Source organism: Rattus norvegicus, chromosome 20 (genome assembly GCF_021556685.1).
Source record: "Rattus norvegicus strain SHRSP/BbbUtx chromosome 20, alternate assembly SHRSP_T2T, whole genome shotgun sequence".
Lineage (NCBI taxonomy): Eukaryota > Metazoa > Chordata > Mammalia > Rodentia > Muridae > Rattus > Rattus norvegicus.
This window is the reverse complement of record NC_141553.1, coordinates 51,180,012-51,199,560: the sequence shown is the minus strand read 5'-3', so window position 1 is coordinate 51,199,560 and position 19,549 is coordinate 51,180,012. Positions and strand designations below refer to the sequence as shown.

Genomic DNA, 19,549 nt, shown 5'->3' with positions numbered 1-19,549 from the left:
CAGCACTGAGTAGGCTATGGGAGGAGAGTTACGAGTCCAAGGCGAGCTGGGCTGCTGTGGGAGGCCCTGTCTTAAAACCTAATAAAAAAGGCCCTGGGGCTTGGGATGCGGTTCAGCGGATAGAATATTTGCCTAACACGAACAAAGCACTGGGTTGCCAGTGTAGGGGTTGCCAGTGTAGGGGTTGCCAGTGTAGGGGTTGCCAGTGTAGGGGTTGCCAGTGTAGGGGTTGCCAGTGTAGGGGTTGCCAGTGTAGGGGTTGCCAGTGTAGGGGTTGCCAGTGTAGGGGTTGCCAGTGTAGGGGTTGCCAGTGTAGGGGTTGCCAGTGTAGGGGTTGCCAGTGTAGGGGTTGCCAGTGTAGGGGTTGCCAGTGTAGGGGTTGCCAGTGTAGGGGTTGCCAGTGTAGGGGTTGCCAGTGTAGGGGTTGCCAGTGTAGGGGTTGCCAGTGTAGGGGTTGCCAGTGTAGGGGTTGCCAGTGTAGGGGTTGCCAGTGTAGGGGTTGCCAGTGTAGGGGTTGCCAGTGTAGGGGTTGCCAGTGTAGGGGTTGCCAGTGTAGGGGTTGCCAGTGTAGACCCAGACATCCCCGGATACAGTCACAGTGTAGACCCAGACACCCAAGGGTACAGTCACAGTACTTGAGAGGCAGAGGTGTATGTTCAAGGCCAGCCTTCACTAGGTAAGTTCCAGGCCAGTCTGTGCAACTTGAGACTCTCAGCAAACGTGTTATCTTGGGGGTTACAAGTAAACTGTAGCTGTAGCTGGATCAGCAAGTACACTGGATATAACCAGTAGCAACTATGAGTCAGACATTGCAACACAACCTCCAATTCCACTACCAGCAAAAGACAGATCTGAGAAACCTGGGTGCAAGCCCAGGTGCCAGGCGGTTCCTGTACACACAGAAGGGCTTTAGACACAGTGCTTCAAGATGACATCCAAAGCGTTTAAAAACATTTTCAATTTATTACTTCCTACCTGATATATTCTAAAAGGGATATAACGAAATCCATTTTCTTCTGGAGGGTATTCCATGAGTTTCCGGTTGATGGTCCAAAACTGGTCAAATCTGTCTGAAATGATATAAACTCTGTTATTAAGAATGAACATCATAACAGATTAGCTCATAAAAGACATAAAACTCTTAACCATTCAGAAGGTTCTGAAAAGCATTAAAACAGTGTTTACAATTTTTTTCTTAATGTTAATATGAAATTAATATTTCTTTCACATCTTTTTTTCTCCCAAGATAAAGCCTCAACAGGTATGTGACTACTTCTGTGACTAAGGCAAAGGCCAGCAGTAGAGACAGATAGACACAGATCTAACTTCTGCTGCTAATCTATATAAGAACAAATGTGCAAAATTTAATATTAGTCAGCACTTATACAGAGAAACAACGGTGTATTAGAACTTAAAGAAAGGTGGAACAGAGTGCTGGGGCAAAGTCTGTATAGAAGTTGCCTTGAAAGCACAAGAACCTGAGGTCAGTCTCCTAGAACCTGAGGTCAGTCTCCTAGAACCTATGCAAAAACGCCAGGCATGGTGGTGCCCGCTGTAATCCCAGCCTTGGAGAGGAGGAGACATTGAATCCCAGGCCAGGCTCTTGGCACGACTGGCACTCTAAAGGCAATGAAGGACTTTGTCTGAAGGTAAGGCAGCGGTGTTCCCGAGGCTGTTGGGAGTGCCCTTCAGTTTCCGTGTGCACTCCAACAGGGGATCAGGCTATGGAGGAGGGTGGATGTAATCCCCTGACTGAACTGGCTTGCCTAACATGCAACTCACAGCACATGAAGGGAGGGTGGGGAACAAACACAGACTGTGCGTGTGTGAAATGTTAACTGCAGTTCAATTTCATACTGATTACACGTTAAAGCTTGTTTCAGGCTGAATTAGAACATTACTAAGTTATAGTTTGTAGGCCATAGACCACAGAGTCTAGCTCTTTCCTAAGTACACTCAAAGGCCATTTTTCGCAAATGCCACCATACAGTATGTGGTCTTTTACATGTGCTTTGTGCACATGTATGTGCATACATATGTACAGTATGTTTTCAAAGTTTGTTCTTGTAATATGTCGTCTTAAAAGTTTCAGTTATTTTTATGAGCCGATGAGCATTCAGTGGTACAGAGTTACAAAACTGTGTTAACTTACAAACATTAGCGTCATGTCTACTTTTGACTTTCATAAATCATATTACTAAGAACATCAGTGCACACATTTTGTATGAATTCTGTATGAATAGGTTTTCAATTCTCCTGGTGGACTTGAGTGAAATCACACACCTGTGACCCCAGCACTTGGGAGACAAAGGCACGAGGATTATTACTACAGGCTGTGGCTACCTTGACCCACATAGCAAGACCCAGGTCAGCCAGAACACCAAGATTCTGGCTTAAGATGCACAAAGCCAATCTTCATTAACATAGATGTACATGGATTCCAACGGAGGGAGAGGGAGAGAAAATCAACCACAAAACAGACTTCCTCTCAACCAGGGCAGATTTAAGGCTGCAGGAGAGACTGGGTAACTGTCTGGAGCCATTACTGGTTGTGTGCCTAGAGATTAGTGGACGGAAGCCAGGGAAACTGCTACACACTACAGCACACAGGAAGACAGCTCTGCCAAGCAACTGTGCTGACACAAAATGCTGATGGAAGGAAAACAGTCACAGGGCACTGAGGGGTGATGAGCAAACGAAGAGAAAGGAGCCCCAACCACCCTCCCTTCCAGTCCACCCTTCAGCGGATGTACTTCAACATGGCTGAGTCTTTACCATGCCAACCGCTTAACAGATTTCTCAGCAAAGCTGCTGAGACTGCAAAAGGCTCTTCTGCAATTCCCAATGGCTGCACTAGGGTACGGACAGTGATGGAGATGTCACTTCTGCCACATACCCGGCTGCCCGACCTTCTCAGGAACACAGGAATCAGCACACAAAGCTTCCTGTTAACCAGCTACATCACCCTGGCTCCTTGTGGGTTCCAGATCCACTCTGCTGGGTAAAGGGGTGAGCTTCTCTAACTCAGGGTGTTAACTACACTCCCAACTGAGGCTGAGCCATTAGTCCACTGTGTGGTCTCTACCAGGTCCTGAGCAGGGGCTGAGAAGACTTGGTGAGTAAAGACACTTGTCACCACGACTGACACCCTGACTTCCATCCTGGGACTCACTGAGGAGAAAATCAGACTCCTCCAGGTTGTCCTCTACCTTCCAACACACACACACACACACGCACACACGCACGCACGCACGCACGCACGCACACACACGTGCGCGCGCACACACACACACGCACACACACACGCACACGCACACAAATTAAATGTAATAAAAACTAAACCCACAAAGAATCTGTATTAGTTACTTTTAAACATTCTTGTAAAATATGTATTTTCTAGTCAGTGCTAAAATTGACCGAGAACAGACTTTTTAAATTAATTAATTTTTTGAGGCAAGGCTTCCAGTCTGTATTCTAGGCTGTCCCGGCAATCAGTGGTAGACCAGCTGGCCCTTAACCTACACTAACACTCCAGGTTCTGCCTCCCAGTGCTAGGATTACAGATAGGTGCCACCGCACTCAGGGAGAGCAATCTGGATAGTTATTAAAAGGCACGAATAAAAGTCAAAGGACGGCAGCCTAAGAGAAGGTGTAACCTGGTGCCTTTGTAATGATGGTCCTTACAGACACCCGGCAAAGATTAAAAGAGACCTAAAAACAAAACCAACACAAAGCAAAAACCCCAGAAGAGCTTATGGAGAACACTATCCATCTGTGAGCCCTGCATGGTGCCTCCCGCCTATGACTCTAGACCTGAGGTGTGTGGTGTTCGACAAGGGTTCTCACACCTAAACGCTGAAGCCAAAGACGGGCATGGGCATCCTGCTCTCACCCTCGCCACCTTAGTCTTAGGACGGGATCTCTCACTGAACCTGGAGCTCCTTCAGAGATGGTAAACCTAGCCAGCCTGTGCACTGCTCTCCACCCCGACCTGGGGTTGCAGGCATCCAGTTGTTAATGTGGGCTCTCAGGATTCAAACCCCAGTCCTGGCGCTCACCCAGCAGTGCTCTTACCACTGAGCCATCTCCCCAGGCCGAAGCCTGGTGTCTCTACGACTGTCCTTCAATTTCTTCTACAAAGCACAGATGGTAAGAGCACATTCTCAGGACAGTACTGAGAAGAAAAATAAACAGACACCAAGTGCTACACCATGTTTCCCACCCGCTTCAGAAGAGCGGCAAGTGTTCTTCAACACTGGGTCATCATCCAAGGCTAAGCTCTAATGCTTACATCACTGCCCACACACTACCTACAGCTGCACAGGACATCTTCAGAGCGCTCCTAAGAGGCACCCAAATAACTGCATTTTTAGGAAGGCAATTATTGAATTCTTAGTAAGAAGTATTTATTTCAAATTTCCTGGGAAACTGAGGATTTAAATGTCAAAACTTCCATCCCAGGCTGATAAGATACGTCGTTGTCCTATGCTCACATTAAAACACTTAACGAACAGTCTTCACCCAGCACCACATCTTCCTATGACCTCAGACACCCTTCAGGTTCCCTGAGCAGGCTGGAGGGTTGACTCCATTGTAAAAAGTGCACACCACCCTTCCACTCAGACAACCTGAGTCCACTCCCCCCACTCACTCCGAATGCTAGGCCTAGGGATCGAACACCCTGCTCTGGCCTCTACGGGCACTGGCACTCTCACGCACATACGCACACGAGTGCCCACGGGCACGCACATAATCTGACAAATAAACCAGCCAAGGCCACGGTGGTGCGCACTTTAACCCAGCTTTTAGGAGGTAGAAATGAGAGCCTGGTGAGTCTGAGGCCAGCCTGGTCCACATGGAGCGCCAGGCCCAGGACTTCGAATGTGAGCCTGTGTACTGAGTAGTTCCTTTTCTGCTGCAGTGGCTACAGAAAGGACTTAGAGAAGGGAGTCGTCGTCTCTCTGATGGGCAAGATCTCATTCTGAGGAGGCATGACAGAACAGCACGGGCAGTGAGGAGCTCACATCCTCAAAGGCAAGCAGAAGGAAGCAGAGAGAGAACGGGAAGTTGGGTGAGGCTACGTGACCTTAAGGTCTGTCCCCCAAAACATGCTTCTTCCAACAGGGCTGACCTACCTAACCATCGCTAAACAGAGCCGCCAACTGGGAACTAGTGTCAAAGACCAAGCATTTGGAAGACAATTCATTAAAACCATCATCCTTGTCCCCAAACTCAGTACTTATTTAACCTACTGCTCAGTTGATGGGGTTTCTGAGGCAGGGTTTCTCTGGAGCCCTGAATGTCCTGAAACTCACTGTGTAGACCAGGCTGGCCTCAGACTCACTGTGTAGACCAGGCTGGCCTCAGACTCAGAGATGCACCTGCCTCTGCCTCCCGAGGGCTGGTTAAGGGCATGTGCCCGCATGCCTGGCTGGTTTACTTCTTTTTAAGTATATGTTTATGTAGATATGTGTGTAAGTATTGGGATTAAAGGAAATTGGCTACCATGGCCAGCCTAAATATATAAATAAATAAATAAATAAATAAATAAATAAATAAATAAATAAATAAATAAATAAATAAATACATAAATAAATAAATAAATAATAAAAATTTAAAAAAGGAAAAAAGGTTCCTAAAAAGACTTACCAAGTCTGATTATCTAAATGTGTTACGAGATCAGAATCTCGTAACCTGATCCTCCATGTGTTGGGAAAGTGTTCTTCCTCTTAGTCTCAAGGACTGGGTCACTTCCTGAGACTCAGAGGTCCAGAAACAAACTGAACAACGAATCAAACACATTTCCCTTCACTCAGGAGGCAGCTTAAGGAAAGACAAAATCAGAAATCTAAGTTTTATATGGTCTAAAGATAAAGATATCTCATATCTAACTTTTTGAAATTGTTTTTATTTAATTTTATGTGTATGGGAGTTTTGCCTACACGTATAGCTGAACACCACATGCGCGTCTGGCATCTGCAGAGGCCAGAAGAGTGTAGGGCCCCCTAGAGGAGAAATATCTGTGAGCTACCAAATGGTGCTGGGAATCAAGCCCTTGTTCTCTGGAAGAGTAACCAGTATTCCTAAGCTCTGAGTCACCGCTACAGCTCTGGTCGCTAAAGTCTTTCCAATGTTTCTAAGAAATCTTCTCTTTATCTAATACAAATTCTTTATGTTAAGTAAGCGGATGTCAGTTAGGACAAACTGATGATTGCCTGTTGACAAGTGTTTGTGACCAAAGACACACTCACTAGTGGTCACTGAGGCTGTAGATGAGCTGTAATCCTTAGGTTTTACCTCCTCACTGGGATCACCTAGGAAGCATCTAAAAGCGCCAGTGTGGGGGACATTCCCTAGATCAATTACCGTGCCTGACTTACTGGCACCAGCACTTTTCCAAAGTTCTCCAGATGACTCTAATATGTAGCCAGAGTTAATAACCTCCAGATGTAATGGAGTAAGCCTTCATTTTGGAATCAGAAGCCATCTAGGCTAGAGTTCCTGGTTCCACCTCTTCAGTAGTTAAGCTCATTTCCTCATTTGCACAGTTGATAACATTTACTTAATCTTCCTAGGAATCACAAGATAATGCATGTAAGAGTATCCAGGTCTAAGACATTACATAATTTTATTAATTATAGTAACATCTAGGAAAATTCCCTTCTACAGGTACTTCATTTAATATGTCCGTAGTGACAGCATGAAAATACCCCTTTAAAAGATGTTCCTAAGAATACCCTTGGCAGGGAATAGAGAGGCAAAGATTAAAACAGAGACTGAAGGAACACCCATTCAGAGCCTGCCCCACATGCGGCCCATACATATACAGCCACCCAATTAGACAAGATGGATGAAGCAAAGCAGTGCAGGCCGACAGGAGCCGGATGTAGATCTCTCCTGAGAGACACAGCCAGAATATGGCAAATACAGAGGCGAATGCCAGCAGCAAACCACTGAACTGAGAACAGGACCCCCGTTGAAGGAATCAGAGAAAGAACTGGAAGAGCTTGAAGGGGCGCGAGACCCCATATGTACAACAATGTCAAGCAACCAGAGCTTCCAGGGACTAAACCACTACCTAAGGACTATACATGGACTGACCCTGGACTCTGACCTCATAGGTAGCAATGAATATCCTAGTAAGAGCACCAGTGGAAGGGGAAGCCCTAGGTCCTGCTAAGACTGAACCCCCAGTGAACTAGTCTATGGGGGGAGGGCGGCAATGGGGGGAGGATGGGGAGGGGAACACCCATAAGGAAGGGGAGGGGGAGGGGGATGTTTGCCCGGAAACCGGGAAAGGGAATAACACTCGGAATATAAGAAATACTCAAGTTAATAAAAAAAAAAAAAAAAAAAAAAAAAAAAAGAAAAGAAAAAAGGAAGGATCCTACCATGACACTTTGAGACAAAGAACCTTTAAAAATGCCATTTGACTTCCTTTTCTCTTGGCCATCTACTAATGGGCATGCAGCCTACCCTTAGTAGTAGTTTGTTTTAGAGTCCCTTGGAGGACTAAAGTTTCATTTGCAAGTGGGTATCAGTTGGAGATTGTTTCTAGGTTAGGAATGGGGACATGTTTCCATTTCTTCTTTCAGCTCTAGGACCCCAATGGATACACACCCATGCAGGTGAACGCGCCGTGCATGCTGCCTCAGTCTCTGTAGGTTTGAGTGTGCGTGGATCCTATTGGTTTAGAGGGCTTTGTTATCTTGGTGTCCTCTATCTCCTCTATATCTTACAATCGTTCCACCTCGGTCTGTGTTTTCTTTATTTCCATTATTAAGGACCTCAGTTATCTCAAGAAGGTTTCTCTTCTCTTTAAATGTGGGAAGAGAGCAGCCGTGAGTTAGCTCCCTCCCTCTTAGCTAAGGAGTGTCGTGTGAGTTAGTTCATCTCAGCTAAGAGGTGTTCCAGATTGTTGAATCCTCAGCTTTAAAACCAAGTCACATGTCCCAGATGAAGGCAGTTTCTCTGTTTCAAGGGCAGATTTTACCTACTAGCCTCTCAGGCTTTCTCTGCCTCGGGGACATTAAGCATGCATGTTGGGAACTGTCACCCATTAGAGAAAGCGTGGCTGGCATGGGACCAGCAGAGAATATGCTGGAAGTCTATGTCTTGGAATTATGGAGAATTCTGTTCAAGTCTAGTCTCGGGACTGTTGACTCAAGAGTGATAAAAACCAGCAAGGACACACTTTCTGGCAGAGGACAGAGTCCATGTGCAAGTCTTCACTTGAACCATTTTGTTCATGTTTTACTTGATTTGATGTTTGTGAGTTTTCTTTTCTTTTGTAATTTATAACTCTCCCTTTTTAAGTGCTATAGACCATATATTTTGAAAAACAGGTTTTGATCACATACAGAGTTCCATGCTCTCTAGTATGCAGGTTTTTTTAAAAGCATCACATTGTACTTGCAATTCTGGTATTAACAGTTTTGTTTTCCTTTAATAGAAGAAAGTGAGAGAAAAGAGAAAGAAGGTAGAGCAATTCAAAATTTAAAAAAATTAAGTTAGAGAGAGAGATAGACTCATGGCAGGTATGAAATCCAGGAGACATTAATAAAACCATACAGTCGGGCTGGGGATTTAACTCAGTGGTAGAGCGCTTACCTAGGAAGCGCAAGGCCCTGGGTTCGGTCCCCAGCTCCGAAAAAAAAAAGAACCAAAAAAAAAAAAAAAAAAACCAAAAAAAACCCATACAGTCTTGAGCTGGAGGTAGCTCCCAGATTTTAACCCAGAATGCCTTTGTAAGATCACCTAACCTATGCAATTGAATGCATAACAGTCAGAAATAGGCCTTAGATTTGACCAACAATCTTTTAGCTTTAGTAAGCCACTTTATCACACTGTCTATGCAAATCAATTATTGTGAAATACAGAGTACAGACTCTTTATGATTTATTTTCCTTCCCAAAGTATTCAGTGTTTTGGAACAAAACCTTTAGAATGAAGGCCTCGATATACATTTCTTGATAAGAAATCTTCATTTACTGAGGACTTGTATTGGAGCTAAGAGTTATGATAGACTCTTTATATTCTTATATTATTCACTGAATGTATCATACTGGGGGAGATAAATAACCTAGTCCTATTAATTAGATTATAAATGTGTACTTTTCTAGTCTAATATATTTGACATGAGAATCCAATCTGCAACTTATAAGAGCATTAAATATGGAATTTTTTCTTGTTCTACTGCTTGGGAGCAAAAAATAAAAAGTATAGCTAATGTAAAAAAAAAAGATGTTCCTAATTTACAGACAGTTCACAATCTTATATTCACTAACACGAAAGAATGGAAACAGTAGACAAAATAGTAGGGCTCGACAACTCTCAATGTGAGTGTGGACAGTGGAGTTGCTCAACTATTCTGCATCTCTTAAGCACAATAGGCTTTCTCCTTCACCTCACACATAACCGAAGAAACCAACACAAAATTAGCCATTTCTAAAGTGTCTTAACAGACCTTTTATTTGCACTACTAGTGGTTGGCAGCTCAGGTCTTCTCTGCCTACCCACGTCCCATTCCCTCCAATGGCAGAGAAGGCTAAGACAAGTGGTCCAGAACTAAAAACGCACACAGATGTTCTGCTGGTGCAGACAGAATCAAAGAGAAGCCCAAAAAGCACCAGCGTGGGAAATCGGATGGCGGCAGGACAGACGCATGTCAGGTGGCACGGGCCACAGCTTCCTACTGTCCAGCATCCTCTGGCTTCCACAGGCACCTGCATGTGGACGCGTGAAGACGCAGCCCCTCTTTGGTTCTGCTCCTCACTGAGGCGGGCGATTATGGCTTATTACTATATGTGAGATACATACAAACAGGCACATGCTCACACGTGTGAGGTACAAACAAACAGGCACATGCTCACACGTGTGCACACACACACGCTCCCTCTCTCAAACACTTATTCAGTAATTGTGTTTTAAATTATTTCAAATTGTATTAAATTGTATTTTAAATTATTATGTGTAAAGCTGTTTTATTTTACACGTGTAACATGTAAAATAAACATGCAGCTTGTGCATGCCTGGTGTCAACACAGGTCAGAGGAGGGCAACAACCCCTGGACTGGAGCTACAGATGACTGTGAGCTGCCTTGTGGGTGCTGGGAACTGGACCTAAGTGCTCTAAACCCCGGAGACATCGCTACAGTCCTTTACTCAGCAAATTTTAGTAATAATATACATGAAACATCTTAAAAGAAAGGAAATTTTAGTAAGAATTTCTAAGGATCCTAATGGTAAAATGAAGTTTATAAAATTTGAGGCAAACCTATTATTTCCCGTATTATTCACTTACAACTCAAATATCTGAACCTCATGGAATATTCTCTTGAGCACAGCACAGGAAAATAAACAGAGCTAAAGACCGTGAGGGTGCTCGTTCTGAGATCCTTGCCTTTGACCCATCCCTCTCTCTTGTCTCTTCTCTTCCCAATTGCTGCATTTCACCTCTCCTTTGTTCTGCTCCTTACTGAAGGCCGTCAATTACTGCTTATCATTCACAAAGTACAATGAGATTTTCAGGCACTTAACACTTTACATCAAACCACCCTTAAGAGCTTGAGAAGTGAATGCATTCGACATCAGTAAACACAAAGCATCCATGGAATCCTGCAACGCCTTCACGGTTTGAATATGATAATGGACTGAAATCTAGAATTACACCTGCAGAAATGTACTTCAGTTTAACACATGGTGGGATCTTTTCATACTCTAAAGATGACAAAGGCATGAGCTAGGTGGGCCCAAGACCCCCCCTTGAACCCAGAGGACCATGTGGAAATTTGGAACTCTATGGGGGAAGATGTCATCAGGACTCACCGAGGTTTGACACAGACACGACAGAAAGAATTAAGAACGAGTGGTCCAGTAGGCTCAAACGGTTCTCAATTTGGACAAAGCATGGAGAGCGCAATCTCTCAAATTATTATGTACTTAATTAGCAGTAGGAGCTGCAGGAAAAATGTAAAGTACACAGAACAAGTACATGATGCTTCTCATTTGCTGAAGCACCTCAAACTCACAAATCTATCCGCTCTCCTGCAACTGGACATTTGCCATTTCCAGCATCCAGAAAGCTGGCGATTACTTGAGTACTGGTTAATTACTGTCACAGTTTTACTATACATAAGTACGATTTGTACATAAAAAGATTTGTGAATTCTCTATGGCTCTAAAGGAATAAAGGAGAAGTCATACAATGAGATACGAGAAACTAGTGTTTATTCCTCCAGTTTAAGGAACATTTTTAAATATGCAGAATTTGACCTAGAGAGTTCACTGTCACCACAGGAACTAATGCAGACTTAACTTACAGAGGTGGAGAGACAGTAAGAATGAAGGCTTGGATGGGAAACGGGCCTGAACTCATGAAATTCTCAGTACAGACAAAGTTAGTTTAAAGCCTCATGCGACAGCCTAGAGATAGAGGACACATTAAGTAGCATTCACTACTGACTGCTGAACAAAAGTGTCACCTGACCACGTAGATCCCACAGAGATAAACGTGGATGGGGCAGAGGCTAGTAAATGACACTCAAGTATCTGAGAGGAAAGTTTGTTTCCCAGTGTGCAGTACTGGGAAGCTGGACACAGAGGACAAGCATTGATTCCTTGCATTCACATGGCCGCTAACAAGCATCTGTAAGCCAGTCCTACAGAGTGAATTCCAGAGCTGCATAGTCGAGGCCACGCCACAAGCACATATATTTCATTCACCTTCTTAAACACGCAGTAGGATAGGGACATGGCTCACTTGCTGGGAGAGCCTGGACGTCCCGTACTCAGATCCTCAGAACCCATCAAAGGCAGTAGCACAGGAACATGTGATCCACTGACCAACGGGGAGATGGGAGGTTGAGACAGGAGAATGGCAGAAGCTATTGGTCAGCTAGACTGGTGGACATTTAGCTGGCCTGGTGGTCACAGCAGTGAATAAGAAAGACTTGGTCTCAGACAAAGCCGAGTGTGAAGCACTCAGGCTGTGCTGTGACCCTTACACGTGATCCAAGGCAGGGAGTGAACACGGTGAGGAAGGATGCGAGAGCGCACAAGCACGCGTGCGCGTGCACACACACAGGCAGACACTTTTTTTTTATCCTTTTGCCTATGTAGTTGCCTAGCATGTCCAGGGTTTAGTCACTAGTACCACCAAAACCAAAACCAAAACCAAAACCAAAAAAACGTAAGTAGGATTGATCTTAATACAATTTGTCACTTAATGGTGATTTGAGCAAATATAAAATCATATCCCAAACTAAACATGATTAAGTTTACAGCCAGGTTATAAGACTTTCTAAGAGTGCGTTAAAGGCCTGTTTATGTGCCACATTCCTCTGGTTTAAAGAGAACATGGAGCCCACTGTTTTGGCCTTTAATTACGGACTTAGGAAAATAGTGCAGGGGGAGCAGAAGCACCAGGCAAAGCCAGGTAACTTCTCTGGACCCCATCTCAGAAAGTAAAACACTAAATTACGATTTGAAAGAATACACCTCCAAGAGTGAGCCAAACAGATCACTGTGACAACTGCACGGACAGATCCAGGGCTGGGCTATGGGGTAGGTGAGGAGCTTTATATGGATGGCCCAAACTTCGTAGAGCCGGCATGACAGCGGTGGCAGCCCAAAGAAAGGCTCAAGTGCAGAGAGGGAGGGAATGGCTCTGTGACATCCAGTGCTTCTGCTGCTCTACGGGAAAGTATTCATTTCTGCCCTCTTAAAGAGAGTCATTTCAATACACACATGTTAAACAATGTATGTCTATGTATTTAGACGGTTCAAGCCTATCAGCCCAGAGCTTAGGAGGCAGGAATATCACCCAAAGTTCAGGGTTAGCGGGGCTACACAGTAAGTTATAGGCCAATCTAGGGTCTGTTTGGAGGCAGTAAAACCCCGTGTCATGTGGAAGGAATGAGGGGCAGGGGAAGGGAGGAAAGGGGAGACAAAGGGACAAAACCACACCACAAAATAAAACCGTGCTCAGATTTCCTTTTCGCATAATGGATCAATCAATATATTTCTAAGAAAATGCTCATGAACCTTCTCAAATATAGTAAAATGAAAGACACCAATCTTAGAACTTAAGAACATTTTAAAAATATTTTAAGCTGACTAAATTTAAGATAAAGGACTAGCAAGTATGAAATTAAATTTCAAAGGGATTATGACAAAAATTAAACTTTTATATGCCTAGAAAACTAACCCTTGGGCTGGAGAGGTTAAGAACTGGCTGCTCTTCTAGAGGTCCTGAGTTCAATTCCCAGCAACCACATGGTGGCTCACAACAATGGGACCTGATGCCCTCTTCTGCTGTGTTTGAAGACAGTGATTGTACACATATACATAAAATAAATAAATCTTTACAATCCAAATATTGCTTGTATTTATTTATTTAAATTTCATGAGCAATCATTTTTCAGAAGTCCAACAAACTATCTTTCCATTAAAGCACAAATGCATTTGATTATGAAATTCATATCACCCTTTCTGCATGTGTGCATGTTCATGTGCATGTAGACCCGTACGTAAGTACATTTGCAGAGGCCAGGAGCCCACTGCACACTGGGTGACTTCTCAATCAGTCTCTGTTTTATTTACTGAGGCAGGGTCTCTCAAAGTACCCAGAACCCTCTACTTTGGTCAAGGTAGCCAGCTTTTCCAGATGACCACTGCTCCTCCTCCTTCCTCCTGGGTGCTGAGATTACAGGCAGGCCACCAATCCCCGCCCCTAGAATTTACAAAGATGCTGAGGATATCAGCTGAGCGATCTCCCCAGTTTCCCACCACTACAGAAAAGAAAACGGAACGACTGAGTTAACACACACACACACACACACACACACACACACACACACACACACACCATTACTTATAAATGAACAAACGAACGAACGAATGAATGAATGAAGCAAGCAGGCATGCATATACAGAGTGCTAGACATGGTGGCATAAACCTTCAATTGGAGAACTTGGGAGGCAGAGAGGTAGGTGGGTCTCTGTGAGTTTGAGGCCAGCCTAATCTACAGAGTTTCAGGCCAGTCAGAGCTAAATAAATCTTTTTGAGACCCTGCCTCAAAATTTAATTAACTTCAAAATTAATTTAAAAATTTAAAATCATATATAGAGAATAAACCGCTTGTTTATTCTGTAATGAAACCTAAGTGAATGTTCTAGGAGGCTAAAACCCTAAATGACTTTCGCACTATGCTGTAGATTCTTTAGTGATACATATAGGCTAAACTTATTCACTGGTCTGCAACCAGAAACTATGACAGCAAAAGATAATTATGAAACAGGCAGTGCTTGTAAAACTGAACAGTGTATGAATTCAGAAGCTGCCGCACTATATCCCAGTCCACCGCACGCTCTACCCACTGTCACATGTGTGTGAACACACTGCTTCCACATAGCTGCCTCCTCGCACGGCTCAAACTCCCAGCCGTAAACGTGAGCTCTCCCGTCTCCCTCAGCTTTGCCGCACACACAGTATCTACGATCGCTCAGTCTGGCATTTCACAGTTCAGTGCACAGAATGTCATTGGGATCCAAAGTGTTTCCTCAATACACTCAATCTGATAATCCTACCTTCTGTCAATCCTACCTTTACAGTGCCCCTCAACTACAGCGGTCTTTCTGTCCTCTGCTGCCCACCACATTCCCCTCTGCCCCCACCCCCCTTTCCATTTCTCTCCCGCAGCCAGGTGCCACTCCAGCACTCCCGGGGTGAAGTCCCTCCTCCACAGCTCTCCCCATCACCCTTAAACCTTCACATTTTAGCCTTGGCCTACAAGTACCTATGTAATAGGTTCTTCCCATGCCTCCAAACTCACTTACCTGTCTTCTCCTCCTGGACACTACATCCAAGACATAACCGTCTTCTGTCAGTTTCTGGAACGTGCCTGCTGAGAACTAAATCATCATGCCCTACACCACAGTTGCGTTCCAAAGCCTTTATGGTAGTGTATTAAGTGGCGAGAAGGTTGGAGATGATGATGTCTGGTGACGAGCCTTTCCCAGTGGGATTAGTGTCTTATAAATGAGACCCTAGGGTGCTTTCACCCTGTGAGGATCAAGGAAGAGAGCTACCAACAGGAATCCCTCCCCTGCGCAGACGCCGAACCTGCAGGCGTCTTGATTTTATTCTACCTTGTCTGCAGAGATGGATAAAGTCAGCATTTACTGTTTTGGGCCTATGGTACTTTTGCTGTAGAATGTGAAGAAGCTACGACCCAAGCCAAGCTTTCTTGAAACACAGCTCTGTGATGCAGCTGGCTGCTCTTCTCGCCCCTCAGAGTTCACCTGATCTTGACAAAAGTCTCCCATCCCCAGTCACCTTAACGCAAGAACACAAGTCTATAGCACTTTCCGAGTGCTCTGTGTGTGTGTGTGTGTGTGTGTGTGTGTGTATGTGTGTGTGTGAGAGAGAGAGAGAGAGAGAGAGAGAGAGAGAGAGAGAGAGAGAGACAGAGAGAGAGAGAGACAGAGAGAGAGAGAGAGCACACTCCAGCCTGTCTTTGGACATGAGGACACAGCAGCAAGGTAGGGTTTTGAAGCAGGACAAGCCCTTACTAGACAGGAATCTGTTAGAGCTTTGATCCTGCACTGTCTGTGACCCGGGCAGTTCCAACACAGTAATAAGGTGTTTATAAGTTTAAAAGGTGTTAAACGTGAATGCCTCAGCAATCAAGAAAAGGATAAGGGCACACTAACAGAGAAGGGTTTGTAAATCCAGCACCAATCCCTCCCTGCCCTTGGGATTATGTTCTGTCAAAGGACCTATAATACTGCAATCCCAGTGTCCTTCCCCTGACATCCCTTGTCCCCATCTGCCTATGACACTCTCACTCCAGATGATATATGAGAATCTCCTGAACGCTTCAGGCTTCACTTAATGCCCGACGTTGGCTAAGGTGTGTGGGTCACCTACATGTGTGTCTGCATATACGACCTATGCCTCACGACTGACTGCATCATCCACTGGGCTCTGAACGTCTCCACAGCATTCTGCATGTTTTGCTCCCTGGGTATTTCCAGCTCCTAAAGCACAACCACACAATATGCAGTCAATAACTATTTGTTAGAATAATTAGCATTCAGTAATGTCCATAAAAGAGGAAGCCTGTCAGAGCAGAGTGGCATGCAGGCCCAAACCAAGGAGAGCTGGCAAAAAGAAACACAGCGAGCAAAACGAACTGTGCAAGCAACACTTGGCAGTGAATGAAGGAACACAGGCAAGAAGACTGTGAAGACACAGCCACAGAAATGAAAAGGAGACAATTCTTTTACAGGAAGAAGATGTCAAACGAAAACAGTGCTCCCTGGGTCAGAGATGCTAGGATTCTGCAGTGGATACGAGGTTTAGACTCATGTATCCTCACGAGCAAGAGTTTCATTAGAAAAGGCAACAGGTAAAAAAATAAATAAAAATCAAGACTAATGAGGGCTGGTAAGAAAGCTCAAGGGTGAAGTCACAAGGTAAGCCTGACACTGGAGCTCAACCCCTGGATCCCATGTTAGAAGGAAAGCAGCAGCTCCCCAGTGCTGTCCTTAGACCCTCGCACGCACACTGCACAGCTCCCCAGTGCTGTCCTTAGACCCCTGCCTGCACACTGTGGCATTACCCAGTGCTGTCCTTAGATGCCCCCGCATGCACACTGCACAGTTCCCCAGTGCTGTCCTTAGACCCCCGCCTGCACACTGCGGCACCTGCACTACCCAGCATGTACATATTCATGTGCACACACAACACAATGATTAAAAAACACCAAAAGAGAAGAGCTGGAGAGATGGCTCAGTCATTAGGAGTGGATTCTACTGCTCTTCCAGAGGATCCAAGTTCAGTTCCCAGCACCCACACAGGGTGGCTCACAGCTGCTGTAACTGCAGTCCCAGGGGACCTGGCACCTCTGGAGTAAGCTAAGAGTAACAGCATCCACGTGTGCACATACACTCACGCAAACACACTCGCAGACACTTTATCAAAGTAAAAAGTGCACTCGTTAAGACAAAAGACCCATTAAAAAGTGAAAGTGGAGAGGTGGCTGAGCGATAAAGGACTGCTCGCCGCTCTGCTGGAGGACCAGAGTTCAATTTCCAGTACTCACAGATGCTGATAATCTCAGTGCCAGGCCATCAGACAGGAACCCTCTCTGGACTCTGGAGGCACCCTCACTCAGGGGCACATTCCCACTCACCCAAACACCAAGAGCAAATGGAATCTTTTTTTTCCATTTTCTTTTTTTTCGGAGCTGAAGACCGAACCCAGGGCCTTGCGCTTCCTAGGCAAGCGCTCTACCACTGAGCTAAATCCCCAACCCCGAGTAAACGGAATCTTAAAGTGGCAAAAACAAACAAAACCCATGGACTGGAATGGTAGCTCCGTGCTTAGCCTGTGCTTGCTGCTCTTCCAAGGTCATGGGCTCCTTGGTTCCCAGCAGGCCGTCAGGCTGCATCTACCATCTGTAATTCTAGCTCCACAGGATCTGCCATCTCTGGCCTCCAAGAGCACCGGGCATGTGGCACACCCACGTGCCGACACATACACCTTCACCAGTCAGAAACAGGTATTAAAACACATGTAAGGAACTTACACGTCGGATTATAAGGCCGGCGATGTTAGACGTTTTGAATTAATGACCAGTGGGGAGGTGACGGGGGAGCTAAGCTAAGCAAATGCTTTGACTGAGAACTGGGTTCATTTTATTACCCGGCAGGCCTGCCAATCTCCCGGCAAACACACTTAGAGAGTAGAGGTGATCACTAGAAAACTGCTCAACAGTTCCTCTGATGCCTAGAACTTAACCTTTACAATACTAATTCCATTACAGCCCTCTTGCTGATTTCACATCTCATTCTTTTAAAAATGCCTTCCTTTGTTTCATCCAGGTAGTCCTGAAAACCACTGAGGAAAAAACAAACATCAACAACCCAGACCCTAGAACCCTGTCTCTGCGTTTGTAAGGGCTCCAGAGAGAAAGTGGTCTGACCTGCTCGCAGGCAGAAGCTGGAGCTGCAGAAGAGAGATGCACAGTGCAGACCAATAAAAGCAGCAGGAAGAAAGCGTACAGCATCAGCCTCAAGCACACGAGCCTCCGCAACGGCACTTGTCACGCATAATTCCCAGTTCCTCTTAAAACCAGTTGTGTGTAAAAAATGGCAAACAGGGCCGCGTGTTCGCACATGCATGCAATCGCAACGTTCAAGAGACTCAGGCACGAGGATCCTAAGTTGAAGTCAGAATATACTCCAAAAAGGAACAACAGTATCGGGGTGATCGTGTGTGTGTGTGTGTGTGTGTGTGTGTGTGTGTGTGTGTGTGTGTCGGGGTGATCGTGTGTGTGTGTGTGTGTGTGTGTGTGTGTGTGTGTGTTAAATAGCACACTGTAAGTTAGTTTAAAAGCCTAACAACTTTTATAAGCAATGGAAACTTTAAGTGTATTTGACAGCCAAATCTTACTTTCAAGTGTATGGGACTTTGAGTCTTTTTTTTTTTTTTTTTTAAAGTGTTGACTCATTCTGGGCATGGTAACATGGTAATGCACGCCCACAATCCCATCCCTTGGAAGCTGAGGCAGAGGGACTAACCTTTTGTCTAGCCTGAACTATTTGAAACTTTGTCTCAGAAAACCAAATAGAAAAAGAAGTAGGTATACAGGCAAAGACTGGCTCCAGCCCAGCCTGGGATTATTCCTGTGATCTTTGAGCATTTCCTCAAATCTCCCCAACAGTGTGGCACTGAGCAGGAATCCTCTGCATGCACTGGCGACTGTCACATACATAAAATTGCTGTTTTCTTTTCTGTTTGTGACCATTAACTGTTTCAGAGAGGTGGCACATTCTCGTATCTGAAATGAAAGGACATAAAAAACTGAAAGGCACACTATGCCTTAAATGAGTTTTCTTGGTTTCATAAGCTTTTCTTATTTCTCCTTCAGAGAGCTTCGAAATTAAAATTAGCATTTGAAAGTATTCAAAGATCATCGTTGAAACTTCTGCTTAGCTTTGCTCTTCTCCAGGTGCAGCTCTGAGTGGAACAAGTGGACCACCTGCTTTGTCTGAATTTGGACAAATTTACAACTGCATTGACAAAAAGGTGACAACAGCCCTATGACCTCACGAATAACCAGGACCTTGTCACCAAAAAAAGAGTCCTTAAATATAAAAATCCATTGCCATTAATAATTTAAGAATATCATACTACTTATAAAACACGTTAACAGTACTTCCTGGTCATGCGAGAAAGAGATTAAAATAGTAGATGAAGACATACAGTTTTTACTCTGTAAGTTAACGAGACGTTTTGAGGATAAAAATGTAAGATCCGCAGCAAGCCCTTGAGTACTGTGCAGTGCAATATAGAAAACACAGCAGTACAGAGAACAATGCGTACACAGGGCAGTGCCCGGCACATGCAGTGCAGGACCCCACCCTGCTGCCTGGAGCTCCAGGACCGACTCTGTCCCCAGGGGCTGGAGAACCACAGTTTCCGGTGCAATGTCAGTACAAGTTAGATACAGTTGTTACATACAGACAGATGGCTCCATAC

General features: G+C 44.9%; 1 protein-coding gene across 6 annotated transcripts in view; it reads right to left on the bottom strand.

The window, feature by feature from the left end:
* Nucleotides 1-19,549, bottom strand: part of Atg5 (autophagy related 5) — a 90,387-nt gene that overhangs the window by 37,529 nt on the left and 33,309 nt on the right. For 4 of the 6 annotated variants that reach the window (NM_001399021.1, NM_001399020.1, NM_001399019.1 and 1 more), the window contains 1 exon segment: nt 976-1,070. In NM_001399021.1, coding sequence (NP_001385950.1) covers nt 976-1,070 — 95 coding nt within the window. 6 annotated transcript variants of the gene reach the window in all.